Genomic DNA, 23,449 nt, shown 5'->3' on the forward strand with positions numbered 1-23,449 from the left:
TTTCGGTCTGTGACATCACTCATTTCCATAGCAACAGATTGCAGTAACAAACAAAGGATTAGGACTCCACTGCAGGATCAAACGGGAGAATTGCGCGGGGGGGGGGGGGCAGAGGCCTTCCTAGCACACATACATATGTGACAATAGAGGAAATTCTACATTGCTGGCAAAACAAACTTTTCGGCACTCATCTGAGGCTTTGCTTCCTTCTGCACAGCTGATGGGGTGGTCTGTGATGGATAGCAGCTGTCTTAGCCAGAATCTATTCCCATGGCCCAACAGCCCACTGTCACCATGAATAAATGTTGTTGCTGCTGTTGTTGTTGTGGTACCAAGCTGCACAACGGACAGCAGAGTTCAGAGCTCTTCTAAATGTATGTGAAGTTGGATCACTTACAGGAAACCCAAAGCAACAGTTGAGTAAAGGCCCCTTTCTTAGCCCTGCATTCAGCTGAGTGAGCAAAACTGTCAAGTTTACACTGCAACTGTTGTAGCACCAGCAGCAGATTTGGTGCTATATGGAAACCGAAGAGTTGTGTATCTGAGCTCTGGGAGGTACTAAAGTCCAGTGGAAAGCAAGTTCAGAAACATGGAAAGCTGGAATAGGAGGACAAGTTGATGCAGTGTGATCTTAGGTCAGCAAAAGTGGAACAGTTTTTCAGCAGCTATGTATTCATATAAACCAGGGGTCAGCAAACTTTTTCAGCAGGGAGCACTGTCCCTCAGACCTTGTGGGGGGCCGGACTATATTTTGAAAAACAAATCAAGAATGAATTCCTATGCCCCACAAATAACCCAGAGATGCATTTTAAATAAAAGCACACATTCTGCTCATGTAAAAACATGCTGATTCCCAGACCATCCGCGGGCAGGATTTAGAAGGCGATTGGGCCAGATCCGGCTCCCCGAGCCTTAGTTTGCCTACCCATGATATAAACCTTGAAGGCAGCAGGTTTTGTTTCTCTGAGCTTACCGTATGGAGAGATTTTTCTTTTGATGTGATTAGTTTACCATTAAGGAAGTGTATTTCTTAAGGCATACATCTCCCAACACATCTATACAGTGCTACTTATGGAAATAAGAGTTTGGAGCCAGGAGTTGACAAAATATATCACCTTCTAAATGAATGGGTTGAAAGTAATTTTCATGTCTGATTTCCTGACTCCAGGGGGAGCTTGAGAGGCAGCTACTGCAGGCCAACCCCATCTTGGAGGCCTTTGGAAATGCCAAAACAGTTAAGAATGACAACTCTTCAAGATTTGTGAGTATCTGCCTCCTTACTTGAATTACGCATTTGAAGTTTGGGGGGCAGGGGAAGGATATAGTTGAATGTGGTTTGAGCTGTTTGGCCTTGGATGTAGCTCTGAATGCAAACTTCACCTTGTCCGCATTTGAAGGGTATTTGGGGCAAGTAGATTATCCACAAACTCATATTAATACTATATGCGTGAGTCATCCTAAACCCTGATTGCCTCTGATATAGTTAGCAACATCAAACATTTTATTTGTATGCTGCCTTTCCAAAGTTAAAACCATGCTCAAGGCAGCTTACAACATATATAAAAAATTACATAACTACATAAACATAATGAAGTAGTTATAAACAATAAAAGTAATCATAAACAAAAAAATCAAATATACTTAGCTGTTTACTGTGTAAAATATCCTTTTTAAGAATGATTTGAAACATTTATTTTAAAAGGAAACTGAAGCTATAATGATGTGGTATTAGACATTGAATACTCTGTGCCATGTAGCACCTGGAAATGAATAGAAGCCAAAGTGGCCTATTTAAAATTATATTTTCCCTGCCTTCACCACAAGTGGCATCTGAGGCGGCAGATGTCCTAGGTCCTGGTCCTCTACTGAGATCCATCTAATTTATGAATCACTTAATGCTTGTAAGAGTATCCCGTTATCAAGTTCCTTGGCTGTTCTGTAGAATGAGCCTGAGTTTTATATAGAAATCTAGAATAGCAGCTGTATATCCCACATTTGCAATATGTGTAGTCAGCTAAGAGTTCTTGTTTTCTTTCTTCTTTCAGGGAAAGTTCATCAGAATCAACTTTGATGTAAATGGCTACATTGTAGGAGCCAATATTGAGACCTGTATCCTTCCCACAGATAGGGAAATCCAAATAACAACTAAAGTGGGGGGAGGAGGAGAGCACACAGGCATCTTGGCTTAAGAAAAGGTGTGGGCGGATAGTGTTTTGAAGTTGTACTTTGAAGAAGCAACTTGCTTTTTATGAAGGCGATAATATTTTCAGAAGAGCTTGGCAACCTTCGACTGAAGTGCGCATGAGAAGTGATCTTCTAGCTACATTTAAAATAAGATCTCTTCCTGAAGTACTTGTGTTCCAGTTCAACATAATACACCATTTGTGAACATTTGTGTTAACTCACATGCACTATGGGCTCAGCTGCTGAGAGCCACGCTAGGGCAGAAGCCTCAATCTGGCAGAGTACTGTAATACATGAGCTGCCTTTTCAACATACCTCATTGAGTCCGAAATAACAACTCTTTACATCCTCCCCCCCCCAAAACCCTTTATTCTGTTCTGCCAAACTCCTGCACAGTTAAAGTTAACGCAAACTGGGTTACTTTGTTTTTGAAAAATCTTTTATGTATCTTTTTCTTTAATAGTAGTATGGTGACAGAAGGAGAGGATAATATGAACAGAAGTCGAGTATTCAAAGTATAGAGGCTTAATTCCTGAATGTGAGAGGTTTTCGCAAAAACAACTTGCCCAGTTTGGGTCTGAGAAAGATGCCAAGCTACCTGAGAATCTGTATACATATAATTTATGTAGACATGGGTAGTTGTTTTTTCTCCCTTAACTTACCAAAGATCTGTTGGAGAAATCGAGAGCAATACGTCAGGCCAAAGAAGAACGAACATTCCACATCTTCTATTACTTGCTGACCGGGGCAGGGGAACACCTGAAGAGTGAGTACTTGGTGCTTAAATTATAGACTCCTAGTTTACTAGTAGTCTCTTTAGAAGTGCTTTGCGCAGGCATTCTGTCTTTTTTTTTAACCCTTTCCTCTTTTATAGTCTTTGTTCCCCCAAGACTGATCTAGCTTTGTCAGTCTCAACCAATGTCAACATTTCCTTATCTGAAGGCTGTACTGAGTTAATTAAGGACATGGGAAACATCAAATTAGGAGTGTTAACAGCACTCTTAGAATACTGCAAAAGAATTTACTGAACTTGCAGCAAGTAATTGCCCTGCAAATGATTTACGGGTGAGAATATAGGCAACAGGGAGTTACTGTTTTTATAAGTAAGCTGGTTCTGCTGCTTTCCGTAAGTGTTGTACCAAATGGGTTATTGAAGTTAGACACCATTTAATTGACGTTAACCCAACTAACCATTTTTTGTGGATGCGGGATAGTTCTTACCTGTTTACTACTGTTGCATAACTATCGGCAGGGCAGTGTTTAGATCTCTAGATAAGGGATGAAAAAAGATGCATGTAACCTTTTCAGATGGAAACAACATTAAGCTTCTGCTTAATGTTGAAGATCTAGCAATTGCTGGAATGCAAGAATACTTAGCCTAGGGTTTAATATAGGAGGCCTAATGCAGACATCCTTAATACCGAGTAGTTGTATATTTGAGTTGTCAGACTTGTCATATAAGCCTTGCTACTTGCCCTGAACGTTTACCCTGAAGTTATGCACTAATGTTTAAACTTTATTGCCTCTTTAGATGACTTGCTGTTGGAGCCCTACAACAAATACCGCTTCCTTTCTAATGGGCACGTTACAATCCCGGGTCAGCAGGACAAGGACATGTTTCAAGAGACGATGGAGGCAATGAGGATCATGGGCATTCCAGATGAAGAGCAGATTGGTATGAAGCTTCTAAAAAGGGCTTTAGAAGTGCAAGCGGGTTGTGGTGAAGATTGCTAAATAACAGTGAAATCCCCAAGCACCTGGATACTTTGAGTTGTTAAATTAGTGATCTGCATGTGCCTATCTGGGGATGTTAGATAGTGGCCTTTCCCTGCATTCAGGTTGATTTTAGCAAGTACCCTCTTTCTGCAAAGAGAGGTTTCAAAAGGACAATCTCTCCCTCTCTCTCTCTCTCTCTCTCTCTCTCTCTCTCTCTCTCACACACACACACACACACACGAGCAAGTAGTTTGCCAGCCTACATTTCAAGCTGCCCAGCTTTCTTTCCACCTTATTTGCAAGCTTGGTTAAAACAGCTGCTCCTACTGCTTTGTGTTGTGGATGAACATCCAGTGTAAAGGTTTTTAGATGTGTAATTTGTTGTGTATTTAGCAGATTAATTGCACTGCAGAAAGCGTGCTGGGGAGACCACAGATTTAGGAGTGTGTGTGTGTGTGTGTGTGTGTGTGTATATATATATATCGTTTGGCTTTAATTACAAAGACAAAAAGTCCTTTTACATTCAATCTATAAGTATGACCCATTCACCAGGGTACTGAGAGAGGTACACGCTGCTCTTTATATACTATACCCAGTTGCTGACACAGCTTAATTAACACAACTTAACAGCACCTGCTATACTGTTTCACAGCTGTAAAACTAGGTCATGATATTTACTCTGGCCTTTAAAGAGATACACATCTTGTGAAACAATAATGAACCTTAATATTTAAATAAACCATTCAACATAATTGAGTGGTGAAAAAATGCTCCTCCTTCCCTGTTTCAGTTGCTGAACGCATTAAATACTATACAGTATTAAGCATGTGAAGATCCCACATCTGGAAGGCAGGTGGTTTGAAAGTCTGATTTTAGGCTCAAGGGTTTAAACCTCTTTATAACATGTTTGTTTAAATTGAATAAAAAGTAACTGTTTAGCTGGAGAAGTTGGTCCATCTGATGGAGCAAACATACAGTAGTACAGTGTTTTTGGAATGACTTATATAGGTTGCCTTAGCTTGGAAGTTTGGAGCTTGGGATGTTTAGGCAGAAATAGACAAGCCCCGCAGGGGTACTGAAACCTAAAATGAGATGCTTGACTTTGAAAGAGTAGAGTATCTACAGGCCCATTTTTTCCACAGCTAATATTTAATCATGATACTCTCCCCATTGTGTTGTGTGGGGCGAAGTCTGTGATCCTCCCATAGACTCTTAACTCATGAAGAACAGGCAAGTAGCCCTCATTGATTGGAGATAGCAGCATGGGTCATAGTAAATTTGCAGCTCCTGTAACGTAGTACTGTATCCTGAGTGTCAGAATCCTTAGTGCACCAAGGTCCCTGCCTGTAAGACATACTTGACTCCAGATGTGGCATCACAGGAGACAGGGCCTAGTGACTGTCTGCATCTGTCAATACAGCATTAGACTCAATGTTTTGGGGTAACTTAATCGTAGGTGACTCTGGAGTCTGCCTGCTTCAGTACTGGCATTGCCACACAGTGTTAGCACTACCACTTTGTGCTTTAGAAGCTTGGAAGATTAAAAGGTTAGATGTCATTGCATATACAATATCAGTGCTCCTCCTGGACCTTTTATGAGTGGACCCTAATGTATCATTTTGTAAGCTGCTTTGGGTCACTTGTGAAAAAAGATTAATAAATGCAATTATAGTAACATCCACTCTCCTCTTTCATAATAAATCTGTTAGGCAAAATGTGTCAGTCTCTTTGTATTACATATTCTGCTACCAAATAATGATGCCTTTCGGTATTTGGTAGCAGAATATGCTACATTTTCTGAAATGTCACAGGTTGTAAGATTATTATTATTTTTTTTTTTTAAAAAAATTCCTTGACTTTTGTGGCGCATGAGCTCGATGATAATAATGTCCTTTGAGCCATCTTGCCTTTTCCAGGAATTACTGTTTCTTATATTTATGATCAGGCACGCATGTAATTGTTTTGTAAGCTGTATGGTCAGAATATAAATCTAACATGAATACAATGTGTAACCAAAAAGGTACTAGAGGGAGGTTTGGGAAGACTTAGACAATTCCAAGGTTTGTAGAAGTACCAAGAAATATTGAGATAAAAAAATAAATAAAGGTGGATGACCCTCCCAAAACATGGAAGACTGGCTGTTGGGTAAGAGGAGAAATGGTGTGGAGTATTGTGGAGGAGGCCATGGCTGACTGGGATGGTGAACAGAAGCATTTTGTTGCAGATCCATTTGTGCGACTCCGATATACCAAAAGGCTAGTGGGAATGAAACAATTGGTTGTTCATTCATCTGTGCCTGGTGCTTCTTAAGTGACATGTAGTAACTTTTGGGTGTTTTCTTTAGGTCTGCTGAAGGTGATATCGGGTGTTCTTCAGCTTGGCAATATTGTCTTCAAGAAGGAGCGCAATACAGACCAAGCCTCCATGCCAGACAATACAGGTAAATAAATTCCTCCATGGGCTGGAAGTCGGTGCTGCTTTGTGGAAGAGCCCACTTCTTAAAATGTTGGCATCACATATGAAGTCAGACGAGAGTGGAAATATGTACTGTAGTGAACTCTAGTGAGTGTGTTCAGCACAGCAATACCCTTGATGGCTTTTTGATGTAAACTGGATATCCTTGGTAACTGCTGTTGCCTCCTGGTGGCAAACATATTATCTACATGTAAATATTGGGTCATCCACTGTGTAATTGCAACCACCCGTGAATAGGCACATGTAATGCCTGTTGCTATTACATTATAGAACGCAGGACAAGTGAAGGAAGGGGTGTAGAATGTAGGGAAAGAGTGAGGGAGCAGCGTCAGTTGGTGGCAGCTGAATGGAAAGATGCAGAAGAGAAATGGAAGACATAGGAGGAAGAGAGTAGACAAGGCATCGAGAAGGTGAGGAAAGCTGAACATGGGCAACAAAATTAATAGATAGCAAGCAACTGTGTATGATTGGGATTAACTACAGTGACACAAACTTGACTGGTTTGGGGTTGGGTCACTTGCAGGAAGTTGATCATCAAAACTAGATACTGATTCTTGATCTATAGGAGTGAATATCTCTCCTCATCTATATTTTAGAACAAGTATGCATTACAGATTTTCTTGTGCCAGGCAGAAGGTGAATGAGGGAACAGCCAGAAACTGAGTTCCAGTTGTGTAATGGGAGCTGGCATGCATTTAGGACTTGAGTGGGGTTGGGATGGAACCTGCTTCCAATTCACGGCTGAAACAAATTAGTTAAAATGTCACAGTTGCCCTCTAATATCAAATGTGAAACTCCTGACTGAGACAGATGCTTGTGTGTTTTGAAATTCCTGTGATCATGGTTTCTGGCATTTGAACACCAAATGTTAGAAATTTGATGCCAAGCCAGAGGGGCAGTAAAACCTTGACTCAGTAAGCCAGACCTGATGCCATCTACAACTCAAGTGCCTTAAATGGTGAGGGGAAGTGTAGCTGTGTTCTCTAAATCAGGGAGTCTTTCATTCATAAATGCTCATGGAATTGGTGGAGCCACCAGCAGGTACTCGAGTCTGCAAGAAATTGTAAGCAGCCAAGTGTAAGCTGTTGAAAAACCTTCAGAAATCAGCACACCTTTCTTAGTAACTCTGAATTTAGCACTTAAACTGATTTACACCTTGGTAAGCAGGCTTGTAACGGAGATATTTCTTTGGTAGTGCAAGTCTGTCTATCAAAAACAGGCAGGGGTTGTTGTCATCCTTTCCTAGAAAACCCAATAACTATTTTATGATCACATGTAATGCTCACTGTTCTTTCAATGTGGAACTCCTCATCCAGACAGTGACCAGACTTTTTCCTGCCTGGTTTCAGCAAGCTGCTACATACTTTGCCTTCAGATCATGCACTAAAACTAGAGTTTCTCTAACAAATGAGTGGCATACACAAAACAATAATCAACCCTCTGTATCTCTATCTGTAGCAGACAAAGAACAATGGTTTCAGCTTTCCCTGTGTTTGAAGTTGTTAGGTTCCCTTAAGTGACACTCTGCAGAGCAGTGTACTTAAAAGTACTCATTTTCACAGTAAAATGGAAGAAACAAATATTAAAACTTGGCTTTTGCTCTTTCTCTCTTGTAGCTGCTCAGAAAGTTTCCCACCTTCTGGGTATCAATGTGACAGACTTCAGCAGAGGAATTCTCACCCCTCGTATCAAAGTGGGACGAGACTACGTCCAAAAGGCTCAAACTAAAGAGCAGGTATGTTTTGTACAGGTTTGCAACAAAGACAGTAAAGAATAAGCAGTATCTTTGCACGGACATGTAGACAGATGATCAGTGGATCACATAAATGGTTCTAGAGACGGACCTGTCAAATAGGTTTTCAAGGAAATGAGCATGAGCTGTGTGTTGAGAGTTAGACTGCAGTCCTATTCACTGTAGTAAGTCCTACTGAATGCCGTGGAGCTTACTTTCAACTGAAGGTGCATAGGAATGTATTTCAAGTCTTTAAAGGGTGAATTCCCAACTGGTCCTAACTAGAGTCATTCTGTGAAGCTCCATATTGGAACAATGCAAAGAGTAGTAGTTGGGAATGTAAAGCTCTGGTGTTCATGTTTCTTTCCTGCGCCCATGCACATCCCACACCCCACCCAGCAACATTCTGTATGCGTGCTGCTGCAAGTATGGTGTGTACAAACAGGATGAAAGCTGAAAAGTTCCAAAAGCCTTTAAAAAAACTACAAAAAACTTCCGTATTTGAAAGTAAGATAAGAATATTTGCAGATTATCTTTGCATAATTTAGTTGATTCAAGAAGATGATGTTCTGAAAAGTAAAAAAAGCCATGATCTCACTGTTGGCATCCATCAGGCCAGAGGGAATTTCTCCTGAACTGAGTTGCCTCTCTTCTTGCTTCAGGCTTTTATATGGTAGTACCAGCCCTGTAGCATTGGCTGACGCTTGCATGTTGTTTTGTAGAGGCGAGTATTTACGAAAGATTTAACTTTCTGACAATTGATGGGGCTCCTAATGATTCAGGCACTGCAACCTTAAATTTAACAATTGTGATAGCGTTTTTTTGCCATCTGGTTTGGGTTGTACATGTGACTTCTACCCCCTTTTTTAAGGCTGACTTTGCCATTGAGGCTCTGGCTAAAGCCACTTATGAGCGCATGTTTCGTTGGCTGGTGATGCGTATCAACAAGGCACTGGATAAGACAAAGAGACAAGGAGCATCTTTCATAGGAATCCTTGACATTGCTGGCTTTGAAATCTTTGAGGTAAGTAAAGGGCAGCCGCACTTTTAAATTCCAACATACTGTGTTTGGATGTTAGTGTTGCTCAAGGAGGGATGTCAACTAAGAACCTCCACTTGAACTGTGGTTCTTCCAGTTTCATCCCAGGGCTCAACCAGGAAGGAATGCAAGGGAGCCCACCTTTGATGTACTGGACCATAGTGTACTCGTATCACATAATTTTTCAGTGACCCCAGGCAGCATGTAGGAACAAAATAGAATTCTTTTGAAGAGACGCTAGAGACATTCTTAAAGTCCAGTGTAAGCTCCTTTTCTGAAAGATTGTGGCTTGGATCTTAACTAGGCTTCCACAAATGGAAGGTCTCCTTCCATGGACTGGACCAAGATCCAGCAGAGCATCCCTCTAGCAGAAAGAGGAACAGGCAGTTTTTGCTGATCACCCCCCTCCCTGCACTGTATCTTATTGTACCCCAGAGGTCCCCCCCAACCCTGTAGACCAGCGGGGAAAGGGGGTGCTGTCAGCATCGCCCTTGAGCCAGTGCCACCAACTGGACTCATCCACTTCAGCCCCGACTGGGCTAGGCGAGCTGGGTAGCACTTCCAGAGACCACCTTTTCAACAGGAACAGGTCTAAGTGCTGTGGACTCACAACTCAGAGCTGTGAGCACCGAACTCACTTCCAGAAGACAGCCGTGCACAGCAGAGTATAGCAGAGCATAAATCACTCAGACGACAGCGCTGAAGAATATCTTCTTTTATTCACTAACAGCTACTGTACTATACAAACTATATACAAATGGAGATGCTAGAGTGCACTGAGCGTTACAGCTGCTTTCTGCAGCGACCTTATCTACACAGAGATAACACTCAGTCTTTTTCTCTCCCTGACTGACTCACTCGCTGACTGACTCACTGTCTCTCTCACTGACCGACTCACTTTGATTTGTGGTGCAGGAGCAGAATATGTAGATAGCAGAACACGCCTCCTCCTCTCTGCAGAATCAGCAGACTGCTCAGGAGATTCTTGGGTATGGGAGGGGTATGGGATGGGAATTGGCAAATCTCGTTTCCCCCATCTACTGGTGGGAGCATTATGAGTGCAACTTCCCTCAGGGGACACTTCAGCCAACATGAGCAAACTTAGGGTCCGATCCTAGTTTTTCAGTGTTAGATGTAATATTATGGTCTTGGTATGCCTGAAAAATCCAAAATGACTGTGTTTAAAAATGATTTTGGAACAAAATAAATAACCTTAATATAATGTTTGCTGTCAAATACTCTTTCTTTCAGTAAAGTAAGAATTGGCATGCAGGATTGCTGCTAAGTGGAGAGCAGATGTCTGCTGCTCCAAGTTTAGAATTGATGCTCAAATGAGTGCTGCTAAGCATCTAACAAGATGCCTTCTTCATCTCAGTAAATAAGGCAGTGGAGAAACTGTAGTTGAATGTTGGTTCAGAAATGGGGATACTCGTAGGTAACCGTTTGGTGGGCAGCATTCACCTAGACCTGTGTTGTTCTATTTTTCTGGAATTAGCTGAACTCATTTGAACAACTGTGCATTAACTACACGAATGAGAAGCTGCAACAGCTCTTCAACCACACCATGTTCATCCTGGAGCAAGAAGAATACCAGCGTGAGGGCATAGAATGGAACTTCATTGACTTTGGCCTGGATCTGCAGCCCTGCATTGATCTTATAGAAAAACCGGTGAGTGACTCATGCATCGTGTCCTGGGTAGTACAGAACAGTTATTGCGGTGAGCTTAAGGCCCGTATGCACAAACCTCTTGATTTATGCTAAGAAGCTGAATTTATCTACATAAGTGTGGCCTATGAGCTTATGAGGCCACCACTTTGCTGCAGCGGAGGTAGTTGAATGTGGTTAGTTCCTAGGTATGAAACTGCCGGGGAACAGCATGTAAGCAGCCTTGGATTCCATGGTGGAAGGCACTAGGTTACAATTAAAAGATAATAAATTTAATTTGAATAAACTGGCAAAAACTCATTTAAATGTAGAATTCAAAAGTGGCATATAAAAGGAGCAAGAAATGGGATAGTTTAGAGACTGCTTATGGCCAATCTGGAAAGCTGCTTTGCTAATAGCAATTGATAGATTTCATTTTGTGCGCTTTTCTTGTTCAAAACCATGAATCTTTATAGCAGTGCTGATTTCCACCTGCTTTCTTTTTTTAACACAGGCTGGACCTCCTGGCATCTTGGCCCTACTGGATGAAGAATGCTGGTTCCCCAAAGCTACTGATAAAAGCTTTGTGGAAAAGGTGGTGCAGGAGCAAGGCACTCATCCCAAGTTTCAGAAGCCAAAGCAGCTAAAAGACAAAGCTGATTTCTGCATTATGCACTATGCTGGCAAGGTAAGCCCTTGTATTTGTAGTAGAAAGAAAAGCAAAGAGGTGCTACTGAACTGTGGACAATTTAGGTCCTGCTGATTTGAGGGTTTGTTTTAGGCTAGTGAAAGCTATGTAGTGATCAAGTTCCACATTAGGAAAGGAAGCAGTGTGCTCCCATAAAGGTCTACAGCTTTCCATTTAATGGCAAGGCACATTAACTGTTGCGGATCCGGCCTTTCCGTTCTTCTCCTTACAGTGGAAGATTAAGCACTTGTTGACTAGCACGTCTGAGGTGCTCTGGATAATTCACATTGGTGGTATCCAACTAAGTCATAGCTGGAATAGACCCACTGAGATCAGTATCTTAAGTTTGTCATGACTTGAAGCCCATTGACTTATGTGATCTACTCTGAGTTAAATCATACAATAAACTATAATTAAGCTTCACCACTTAGTACAGTATTTCTAGAATCATGTTCCATTTCAAGAGTGTGGCAATCATAGTTTTGCCTCTTTTTCCTCAATACTGAGGCAAGGTTAATCTTTTGTAGCTAATATTAATGAATTAATTTCTTCTCTAGGTTGACTACAAAGCTGATGAGTGGCTGATGAAGAACATGGATCCCCTTAATGACAACATTGCTACTCTGCTACACCAGTCCTCTGATAAATTTGTTTCTGAACTGTGGAAAGATGGTATGTAACCAGATTTCTTGCAGATTTTTCTTAGAGTGCTTATCCAATATCTTCAAGCACTTTATATATAGGGGCTTTCTACTCCCTTAAAATGTCAGTGATCAGTGTGATCCAAAACTTGTGTATGCTTTATTCTGAATACTATCCTCCTCCTGTTGCTGAACTGAGGAGAGATTGGAAAAGGGTCAAACTGTCAGGGGCAGGCAGCATTCCAGAATAACATTCAAACCAATGTTCCTTGTACTCTACCGCATCCAAATATGGGATGTAATGAGATGAAACCAAACATTGCCTCTAAGGATTTCTTTGCTTATTCCAGTGCCATTAGGTATCTTGCACTCTGGATTATCTGCTTTGACTCTCACTGTTACTATCTCTTTTCTTGGGTTTTTCTTTGACGTCTCTGTTGCAGAGATGCAGAACGTTCAGAGAGCCTATTTCTATCAACACTTTCCTATTCTTCATCTAGAACCAGGTGACTGAGAAACCCCGGGTGTCGTGTCGTGTGTGATTCCTTCTAGAGCCATGCAAGAAATGCTTCCAATAAATCTTATCTGCCCCTTTGCCATTCCTGCTTGTCTGTCTCATTCAGTCCCTCTGCTTTTTTGCTAGTAGACCCTCTTGGGCTTGGAAAAATAACTGATCTTGTTAACAAGGTGTGATCACACAGGCACAGCAACACAAAATACATGGATGGTACTGCTTTAGTGATTCATACAAATAACTATCTAAAATTACTGTATAAATTATTTTATTGCTAGTGGTGCCATATGGAGTGATGACCATATGTGGCTCTAACCTGAATATTTTTGTGTATGAGGAGCAGTAATTAGGTTCTCCAGTGGCTAAAGTTAGAACTATTAATGTTACTGATCCAAAGGATGCAGCTAATCACCCTGGATGAAGTTTCTGTTCAGAGAAATTACATATTTTGCTGCCTCAGTACAGATTGCTGATGTTTAGCCATCAACTTTAAGAGAAGTTGCCAGTCAACTTTATGAATACTTTTCTTAAGATTCCATTCAGTAACACAACTTGTTTCTATACCAGTCTTGACTCTACTGTTGTTGGTTTTTTTGAGGGGGGTGAGGCATCATAATTTTAAGCACAAGTACATTATCCCTTAGTAATGATCTTGTCTTTCAGTCTCTAATGCAGTCCTCTTTTTTGACGTATTAAAGGTCTTCCTTTGAGTCTTTTCTTACTTTTTTAGGGGAGAAAGAGCTTTTGACAGCCACATGCTCATTGAGCTATGAAGCAGTGGCTGACTTGAGTGCACAATTCAGTGGTTTGGTGGATTGCATTTTTTAAAAACCTGATCTATCCCATTAGGCTCATTCTGATGATTAGAATGACTAATTTTGGTTGAACTATCTTTTGTCCATTGTAGTAATATTAAGAGAGGGGTTAATCATCTTACATAATTTATTTCTTTTATGGCACATGGCGAACTGGTAAATAAAAGAATTGAACAAAAGGCTTAGTTGCTTTTAGCACTGAGGGACATTCTAATACTAAACTGCCTCCTTGTGTCCAGTGAGACAAGTTGTTCCAGCTAAAACACACGCACATTATAATATGGCACACTGGGCAGTGATTTCATAAATTCTATCATTTATGACCCATGGGATATACCAGGGAGAGACTCCTTATCAGAGTGAGAAGGAGAAATGAATCTTGTTAATATGTTTAGCTTACAGATGTTGTCTGGTACTAGAAAATGGATTTTTAAATCACATCTGATTCTCTACACCAGGTCTGATCAAATATTTTAAATTTTACAGCAGGAACCCTGTAAGAAATTCCCAAGTGCAGTCTTGGCTTGACTGTTGACTGCTATAACTTTGTCTTACATAATTCCATTACTTGAATTGGTTGCATTCATCGGAAAATATTGAGTCTGTAGGGGCTAGCATTGTGAGAAGTGATTTTCCTTTTTGGTTACATCAAGCATGAGAGAGGATGTTTTGTCTAAATCAAACCCATTGTGCCAGTTCTACTTTACTCCTAGACCTTGGCATAAAATTGCACTTTAAAATCTCTCAGGCATGAGATGGATCTTAGTTTTAATAGTTGGCTGCTTTCTTCCCTCCTTGTTTTTGCCCAATACAAATGATTTGGTCCTCCACATCTGTAGAGGAGTGAAGCAAATGGATCCTGCAAACTCCTTTTATCCTTGTTGTATCCAGATATGTTAGGCATTCTCTCACCAAAGCTGTTTAGGGGTAAATATTAACAATCTGGTGTCTTTCCTCTAGTTGATCGCATAGTTGGGCTGGATCAGGTGGCTGGCATGTCAGACACAGCATTGCCTGGGGCCTTTAAGACCAGGAAGGGCATGTTCCGAACAGTAGGACAGCTGTACAAGGAGCAACTGGCCAAGCTGATGGCTACCCTGAGGAACACCAACCCCAACTTTGTCCGTTGCATCATCCCCAACCATGAGAAGAAGGTAATGCATATAAAAAGAAGCATTGTACTATACTCACATTTCAAAAGTGACTTGAAGATTAATATAGATTGCCACTCTTCCCTGTATTAGGGGTAGGGGATAATGAGGAAAAAAACAGCTGTATCCCTGCCTTTGTATGTGGCTGCTTTAGCTTGGATTTTTTCTTGTTGTTAATCCTTTGCGAGATATGCTGTGTTTACTCACTATATGACTATTAGAAGGCACCTTTTCATTGCACTTGGAAAGATCTTTGCAGACCTAATGAGAAATAATGGCATTTACTTAGTACTAAAATAGTGAAGTATTTAATTATGCCCTAACTTTCCATTTTAAAGAACATCCTTAGTGACTTGCAGTGGGAGTAGGGGTTGAGAAACGAACTCTCCCCCCCCCCCATAAAAAAATACAGGAACAGTGTTTGTTGTTCGCTGGCTGGCTTACAATAAACAAAACATACAGCCTGGAATCCAACACTGCATGTGTAGCCTTCTGCTTGCACAATAGGACAAGACAACTTGCAACATGGGGGGAAAATAGCTGCAACAAAACGAAAGTAATCGTAATGAATAAATAAGATTTCGAAAATACACAACCAAACTAAACAATTTCCACACAAACCTCAAGATCTAAAATATACAAAAACCCATCAGCAACAACCCATCGCCAAACAAACAACACCCCAGCCCAAGAGTCTGTTAAGTCGCCTCAGCTTTTGTAGCTGGAGTTATTCAGGGCCCCAACCTTCCAGGCCAGATGGGAAAAGGCCTGCAAGGCATGTTGAAGCATGATTGTGACTAGGACTTCTCTTGGAGGGGTGCAATATAAGCTGCTAGAAATGCTCCTGTTGACTACCACCAGGGAATCCACAAGCATCTGCCTCATGTCCTATAATAAGAACGTGTCTTTTCTTCACAGGCTGGAAAACTGGATCCACATCTAGTTCTGGATCAGCTTCGTTGCAATGGAGTACTGGAGGGAATCCGTATTTGCAGGCAAGGCTTTCCCAACAGAGTTGTCTTCCAGGAGTTCAGACAAAGGTAAAACTGAGGCATTGGCTTTACTCTGCATGGTATTGAATGCATTATGTGAAGTGCTCGTAGGTTGTCAGAGGACTCTGCATGTAGTTTGTAAAGAGAATTGTCTTGCCAGCTAGCAGTCTATTCTTCATAGGCGGCCTTTTAAAGCCCCTGGTCAGCCTCAAGCAGTGTCAGAGGCCCACTCAGTAGTTATATGGTGCTAGCAGGCCAGGGGCTTGCTTCGAGGACCACTTTCGCAACTCTTTTAGTCTGTGTTATCAGGTAACACCCCAGAGAGATCTTCAGTTGCATTGCTGCTAAGTGTGTTGAGACTTGACTGGGTACCCTTCTTGACAATAGTGGTTGTTACGTTGAGTTTACATGTGCTTCATAAAAAACTAGCCAAATATTCAAACAAATATGAGCTAGTGATATAATGGTACCATTTTTCCTTTTAGATATGAGATCCTGACTCCAAATGCCATTCCCAAAGGGTTCATGGATGGAAAGCAAGCCTGTGTTCTGATGGTAAGTCCTCTGCTCCTGTTGCTGATAACGTAAGAAGGGATTAAGGGAGCAATATACAATCCATTAGGTAGATGTTTCTAAATAATTCATATTTAGTGTTCTTATGAAAAGTGTGCTTCTATTGATGACCTGCTGGACCTTGGCTTATCACTAATGAATCATTACTGTGGAGCAGTGTTCTTAAGTTGTTGCAATTTCAAGATGGAACTGGCATGCATCTGAATTCCAAATTACCTCCTGATGGGTTTTTCATTCATAAGGAGGAGTATGTTTCAGGGCATGCTCTTCAACAATCACTGGTGGCTGCAACTCCTAAACCACATACATTTTAAAGATGCACTTACAGTGCAATCATAACCATGCCGTGTCAGGAGCAAGTCCTGTTGAATTACGTGGGCATTACTCCCTGGTAGTAGGAATTAGGATTACAGCCTTGGATTACTCTTTGTATGAGCATCTCAGCAGGAAAGCTCAGGTCTCTTTTATTTTCTTCAGTGGCATTAAGTCACCATGGAACAGTTATTGTGTGAAGAAATACACCGCAATGCATTCTCTTCATTAGTCAATGATAAATATTTTCTTCTCATTGCCATTTAGATCAAAGCCTTGGAGCTGGATCCAAACCTTTACCGAATTGGACAGAGCAAAGTGTTTTTCCGAGCAGGTGTCCTTGCCCACCTTGAAGAAGAAAGAGATTTGAAAATCACAGATGTCATTATTGGGTTCCAAGCGTGTTGTAGAGGCTACTTGGCTAGAAAGTATGTTGAAAGTAATGTATAATCCTTCTTGTTAGCTAACATCTGCATCCAGTTGGTAATAAATTACTGGCATTCTGAATTCTAGATAACTTTGAAAAACGCCATTTGGCCTAGGTCATGATTTTCTAACAATTCAGGAAAGCTTGAGAGATTACTTCCAAGGTACACACAAGATGGAATATCTAAATTCCAGGATGCTGAGCTTTCTGAAGTTCCCTCCTTACTGTAAAGCTTACATTTGAATCAAAGTAAAATGTTACCACACTCTTAAGAATGAATTGGCTCTGGAACTTTCATCACAATTTGTACAAATACAAGAATAAAGCATCAAAATTATATTATGAAAAAGTGCTGGTGGCATTTGTTCCACTATGTGGTATGAACCCAGCAGGATAGAACTAGATTGAAATGGGAAATACGGAGTGACTGGTGATTGAGTTGTCGTCCCCCCCCCCCCCCAAAAAAAAAATGTTCACACAAATAGTGGTAAAAGACAAACAAAAGAAAGCAAACATAACGTTTGAATGGGAAAGGCATGTTATAGTGGGAAAAGCAAATGAAATATTTTAATGTGGCTTTGTAAGTAGGGTATCTAGCTTTCATCTGACCCTCTGCTTTCCCCACCTCTTCCCATTATAGGGCTTTTGCCAAGCGCCAGCAGCAACTAACAGCAATGAAGGTACTCCAGAGGAATTGTGCTGCCTACTTGAAGCTTCGCAACTGGCAATGGTGGAGGTTGTTTACAAAGGTACTAATCGGAGGAAGGATTCAGTGATAGGAAGTTAGGCTTCAGAGCCAAATAAGAGCATGTCATCCTCTCCCTTAAAGGCACTGTCTCCAGTTCCATGTCCTGTGTTGCATACTTAGGATTGGCCCTCCTTCCAATGGACTTTGTTGGCCATTGGGAGGGACACCAGGGCTCTGAAACTCTGTGCAAGACAAAGCAAGTGTTCTGCAACTGGCTGATAAGCGTGGGTAACTTGTGCTCCAATTGATTCCCCGCAGGTGAAGCCTTTGCTGCAGGTGAGCAGGCAGGAGGAGGAGATGCTGGCCAAAGAAGAAGAGTTGGTCAAAGTCAAGGAAAGACAGCTGGCTGCAGAAAACAGAGTGTCTGAAATGGAAAATCTCCAGTCACAGGTGAATAGATGTGGCCAATCAGCTCCTTGGTTACATATATATGCTTGAAAGTCATGTAGTCGTCATAGCTGATCTTGAATAGTGTTTTGTAAGTGAATGGCTCTTTGAAGCACACTGCACATTGGGGGCACAAGCTAAAGAGCTTGGGCACAGGCCCATGGCAGAATGCATATATGCTAATTTATATGTATAGCTGCCTCTAGACAAATTATAATAGTGGGTGGCATAAGGTCTCACCAGCATTGTGCTGTAAGCAAGTTGTTATTATTTTTTAATAAGTTTAAAGAATGGGGTGGAAGGGGGCAGGAAATACAGGCCCTGGCACACAAAATGGGCCTTGGACCCTCCGGGCCATCCTGCTAACAATGTACAAAGGTGTAATCAGGTTTGAATCTGAACTTCGTGTCTGATAGAGAAGGAATTGCATAAAGCTTTTAATTCAAAATGTAGTGTAGTGTAATATCCTGCACAGACTTCCACTTCTTTTTCAATGCACCATTGTGTGAATAAAATGCAGCAGGTTTTTAAAAAATAGCTGATTCCATCTTTAGTAAAATAACAGAAGCCTCAGGTTGACTTAAGAGATGTCTTTGTTTTGTGCAGCTCATGTCAGAGAAGATGCAGCTGCAAGAGCAGTTGCAAGCAGAAATTGAACTCTGTGCTGAGGCTGAAGAGATCAGAGCTCGCCTGCAAACAAAGAAACAGGAGCTAGAGGAGATCTGTCATGACTTGGAGGCAAGAGTGGAGGAAGAGGAGGAGCGGTGCCAGCATCTGCAAGCTGAGAAAAAGAAAATGCAGCAGAACATTCAGGTAATGGGCTATAATTTAACACTCAGCAGCTGTTACAATCCTTGGTATATAGTGGTGTCTCAGTAGGAAGTGTAGAAAATGATGCTGCTTCAGGTAAACCCTGGGATCATGTTTGCTTGCTCATCTCATGACTAGCTGTTGATATGCATAGACCAATGTATGGCCTCGTGACCATTTTAAAAGTATGGTAAGCGGTCCAATGTTTATCTAGCTAATAAATGCATATATTCCCTTGTACAGGAACTTGAAGAGCAATTGGAGGAAGAGGAAAGTGCCAGACAAAAGTTACAGCTGGAGAAAGTGACCACTGAAGCAAAATTGAAGAAGCTGGAGGAAGATCTGATAGTTTTTGAAGATCAGAACTGCAAACTGGCTAAGGTAAAGCAGAAACAGAGCTCCCATGTAGTGGGATGATAGGAGGAAGGAAATATAGACAGCATCCATGAGAACTGAGGTGCTCTTGTTATTGGCTTTCTTTGGCATGTTGGTGCCACCTGACAGAGATTACTAAAGATATACTTTGCATGAAGGAGCTGATATTCTATCCATGTGCAATTTCATTGGCCTACTGGACAGATACCATCTTCATATCACTTTTCTGAAGGAGTTCATGCAACCTGGGATTTCCCCTCACCCCTGGCACTCCCAGCTTCATCTAGAGTTGCAGCCGAGTTTTCGTGAGCAAGCTATTAAGAAATCATAGCTGTGTCCGAATCGGAATGTTCTAATTTGGATAGAAAATAACATATTGTTGTACTGGTTCCAGTAAAAGGATTTTTTAATTTTAGCAAGTCTGTTCTAGAAGAACTCTGTCAAAGGACTGGAAGAGTCAAAGTACTATTTTAATTCAGCCCCTGTGCTGAACAGCAGGACCACCCACACACCAGCCCTTTGCAAATTAATCAGATTTTTTGCTGCAGTTTGCATGAGCCCAGGAATACATAGAATATCTGAATAACTGTACCTTGGCTGAAAAAGCAAGGCAGAACTACTTAGTAGAAAAAAATGGATCAACATTAGTGGTTGAAAAGTACTAACAATTCCTTTAAAACTAGAGAGCACATAAGGAGCTGCCTCTTCCCTCAACCAGGGCATAGTTATCTAATCTTTGCAAATGGCTCACTTTGCACTCTTTAGTTTTATTTTCATTTTAAGTAATGTTTTCTCTTGGTTTGCTGGAGTGAAATTAACCTTAACATTAGTGTGGCTATAATGCTAAGGGTTATGATCTTTTTCCTCCATTCACGAGCTAGAAGGAAAGAAATTAGAAAAGGGGTGATCATGGCAAACCCAGATCTATTTTTGAACAAAACAAATTTTAAAAACTAGAATCTGCTTATTACACTAGTATGGCCTTACCATATGGCACCCTTTAGGTCTTCCTTTGGTGTCCATGAAACCTCTTGCTACCCTGCTTTCACTCGACCCTTGGTAATGAGGTGGTGAGGATGGTTACATTTTGTCCTGTGAAAAGTACATAGAGGAAGTAGGGGAAAGCATCACTCTTCCAACATAATACTTCATTTCTAAGTGCTTTTCAAGACTCATTTATTTTATCCAGCAAATATGTATGTACGTGCTTTCTGTCCCATGCCCTGTTGGGGGGGGGGGGGGTTGAGAGACCTGGGGAAGCAGAGACACCATGAGCAGCATATAAATCTTTATCATATAGTCAAGAGGTATCTAGTAATCTTCCTGGGGAAGTAGGTGGGCCAAACAGTTGAGCTCTCTTAAAAGTTCATTCTTGCGGCTGTTAGAGCAGTACAGGATTCCTGATCCAAACAAGCTGTATCTCTGTTCAAGCCTCCACACACATGGAGGAGTCAGTGGGAATGGCCAAGGCTAGCCCTGCTCCTTCAACACTACTCCAGGCCCATGAGTAGTGAATGCCTAAATTGAACACAAACTAGATTGCAGCACTCCAGTGCTGAGTGAGAGTTGGGCTATCAAATGCCCACTTGCTTCTGACTGGCAGAATCAGAGACCAGGGAGAAGAGACGGTGGAAGAAGATTGGAAGAAATTTAAAGACTATTTACAGAAATATTATAAAATTAATGAATGTTAGAATGACATCGGATGAGGTTAAAAGGTTATTAGTAATAATGCGGTGAAGGAGTATGGAAAATTTGAAGGTTAAAAGATGCAAAACTAAAGGTTTAATACATTAAGATATTAAGATAAAGATTAAGATAAGATAGAGGGAAGGGATTTGCTGATTAAACATTTGAACTGGAATACAGCGAGGGGAGGTGTGGGGAAGTCTGGGAAATAAGCAAATGCAAGAAATACTATGAAAATGGAATTGTTTTTATCTGTTTTTCTTTTTCTTTTTGTATTTTTGTATTTTTCTTTTCTTGTTTTTCTATGCAAAAGTCTGAATAAAAATATTATAAAAAAAACACACACAAAAAAAAACAAATGCCCACTTGCTTCTGAGAGAACATTAGGCTGTTTGCATCAAAACTAAACACTTCTGTCTTTTAATAAAATGTGGAGCCTGAGTAGTATTGGTACCTATTCCACTGTGTTTGGGTGATCTTCAACCCTTGTGACACTTCCAGGGTATTTGCTTTCTAATGAAAAATCAAAAGCATTGCAAAGGGATGTTAAGGTATTCTCAACTGGCTGCAGGTATTCTCAACTGTTCCTTCAATACAACTCATACCTTGTTTCCCCCAGGAAAAGAAATTACTGGAAGAAAGGATTGCAGAATTCACCAGTAACTTAACTGAGGAAGAGGAGAAGTCAAAGAGTTTAGCTAAACTCAAGAACAAGCACGAGACTATGATTACAGAGCTGGAAGGTAGGGAAGGGCCTAAGAGAATGTGGCTTTAATCAGCTTTTCCTCCATCAGCATCTCTCTCTGCACAGCATATTGTACATTTCTGACTATGTTGGCTTTTAATGGGTTAATACCACTGGGTTTGTAGGACAGGTATTGATCAGTTTAATAGAACCATTCAGTGTATGGGTGGCTGAAGGTTACACACTGGCAGCTTAGCTTTAGTTTGTACAAAAACAAACCTCTAAAACAGACCAATGGAGAAGAGCAGCTGGTTCCATTTCGCCTCCTGCTGTGGGAATATCTCTGCTCTTGTGTATTCGGTGATACCGGAATACTGGGGTTTGTGCTGCTTCTACTACTGACTTTAAAAGATAAGTTTGTGGCATTGCTAATAAAGCTGGCATAAATGTTGTTGCTTAATTTGACTTTTAAAAAAAAGGAAAAAAAAGACTGAGGGCATTTTCAGCACTGTGCTCAGAATGCCTGTGGTGGTTTTCCACAGCTGGAAATAGTACTGTCTGCCTTAACTGGACAGTCTTATGGGGGGGGGGGGGATTGAATGAACACTGAGGCGTTTGAAGGGCAATACCGTCAAACTCACTCTTTGACATGGGTACCTGAACTGGGAGCTGTTACTGTGGCCCATAATTGTTGACATGTTTGGATGCAAGTTCTGGCACTCTGGCTCTTCACATGAAGTATTGCTTAGGGCTATAAGAGCCAAGATGAACCATTGACCCAGCTCTATTCTCTCCATCAGAACGGTTGCGCCGAGAAGAAAAGCAACGGCAAGAGTTGGAGAAGACCCGTAGGAAGCTAGAGGGAGACTCTACAGATCTTCATGACCAAATAGCTGAACTTCATGCTCAAATAGCAGAGCTCAAAATGCAGCTGGCAAAAAAAGAGGAAGAGCTGCAAGCAGCTTTAGCTAGGTAAGGCCTTGGTCATGGAATTAAATGTCTACTTGGAAATTAGGAAAAGCAATAAATTTTCCTTTGTGTTCTTTTAGCTAGAATCCTGAGATTTCCCTAAATCGTTTTAGAACGAATGGCCTCAGTTTAAGTCTCTAAGACTTCTAGCTGGTAACCCTGTTTCATGCAACTGTAAATGTTGTGTTGGTAGGAAATTAATTTTTAAATGGGATCTGTTGCAGAAATTACTGGTCTACATGGCTTGATAAGATCAGGAGGCAGCAATAAAAGTAAATAGTTGGCTTGTGCTGTGGACCATAGAAGTTCTGTGCCATAAATTAAGCTGCAGTCTCCCACTTCAACCTCTCCAACTTACTATTGACCTTCTATTTTGTGTTGGAGGCTGAAACGAAGCATTTCTAGTACAAGCCAACTATGGTTATAACAAGGCCAGAGCATTGATGTGTTGTCAGGTTAGCATTCAACACTAACTTCTGTTGCGGTGCATCCCTAACCTGTTTCTGCATTCGCTGGGACTTACTTTCAACTTAAGTGTGTAGAATCACAGCATTAGTAACTTTCCTGTAGATAAGATGGCTGTTTATGGTCATTGAAGCAGAAATCATTGGTGTAGTATGTCTCTGTCTTGTGTAGGGTGGAAGAGGAGGCTGCTCAGAAGAACATGGCTCTGAAGAAGATCCGTGAACTGGAGTCTCAGATAACAGAGTTGCAGGAAGACCTGGAGTCTGAGCGGGCTGCCAGGAACAAAGCAGAGAAACAGAAGCGGGATCTTGGTGAGGAGCTTGAGGCTCTCAAGACAGAACTAGAGGACACACTGGACTCGACTGCAGCACAGCAGGAACTCAGGTAATTGCAACATTTGTTGTTTGATACTGCTCA

The 23,449-nt window shown here is 41.2% G+C and overlaps 1 protein-coding gene and 1 long non-coding RNA gene across 10 annotated transcripts in view; one reads left to right on the forward strand and one right to left on the reverse strand.

The window, feature by feature from the left end:
• Positions 1–23,449, forward strand: part of MYH9 (myosin heavy chain 9) — an 84,298-nt gene that overhangs the window by 48,669 nt on the left and 12,180 nt on the right. For all 8 annotated transcript variants that reach the window (XM_083400717.1, XM_083400715.1, XM_083400714.1 and 5 more), the window contains 21 exons: positions 1,169–1,261; positions 2,046–2,109; positions 2,852–2,950; positions 3,716–3,859; positions 6,245–6,340; positions 7,992–8,110; positions 8,979–9,131; positions 10,642–10,815; positions 11,306–11,479; positions 12,037–12,151; positions 14,410–14,603; positions 15,519–15,640; positions 16,078–16,147; positions 16,745–16,905; positions 17,545–17,653; positions 17,911–18,042; positions 18,646–18,852; positions 19,093–19,230; positions 21,533–21,656; positions 22,399–22,570; positions 23,204–23,416. In XM_083400717.1, the coding sequence (XP_083256843.1) occupies positions 1,169–1,261; positions 2,046–2,109; positions 2,852–2,950; positions 3,716–3,859; positions 6,245–6,340; positions 7,992–8,110; positions 8,979–9,131; positions 10,642–10,815; positions 11,306–11,479; positions 12,037–12,151; positions 14,410–14,603; positions 15,519–15,640; positions 16,078–16,147; positions 16,745–16,905; positions 17,545–17,653; positions 17,911–18,042; positions 18,646–18,852; positions 19,093–19,230; positions 21,533–21,656; positions 22,399–22,570; positions 23,204–23,416 (2,873 nt within the window). The remainder of the gene's footprint in view (positions 1–1,168; positions 1,262–2,045; positions 2,110–2,851; positions 2,951–3,715; positions 3,860–6,244; positions 6,341–7,991; positions 8,111–8,978; positions 9,132–10,641; positions 10,816–11,305; positions 11,480–12,036; positions 12,152–14,409; positions 14,604–15,518; positions 15,641–16,077; positions 16,148–16,744; positions 16,906–17,544; positions 17,654–17,910; positions 18,043–18,645; positions 18,853–19,092; positions 19,231–21,532; positions 21,657–22,398; positions 22,571–23,203; positions 23,417–23,449) is intronic.
• LOC310658636 lies at positions 6,347–23,219 on the reverse strand. Of its 2 annotated transcripts, none has more exons than XR_014502391.1 (4): positions 23,091–23,219; positions 20,212–20,316; positions 14,734–14,861; positions 6,347–7,426 (listed from the first exon to the last, which is right to left on the reverse strand). It is a non-coding gene; the product is annotated as an uncharacterized lncRNA (long non-coding RNA). The 2 variants fall into 2 exon arrangements; XR_014502392.1 differs by lacking the exon at positions 6,347–7,426 and adding an exon at positions 12,161–14,366.

The sequence above is a fragment of the Podarcis tiliguerta genome (genome assembly GCF_965153285.1).
Source record: "Podarcis tiliguerta genome assembly, chromosome: 10".
NCBI lineage: Eukaryota > Metazoa > Chordata > Lepidosauria > Squamata > Lacertidae > Podarcis > Podarcis tiliguerta.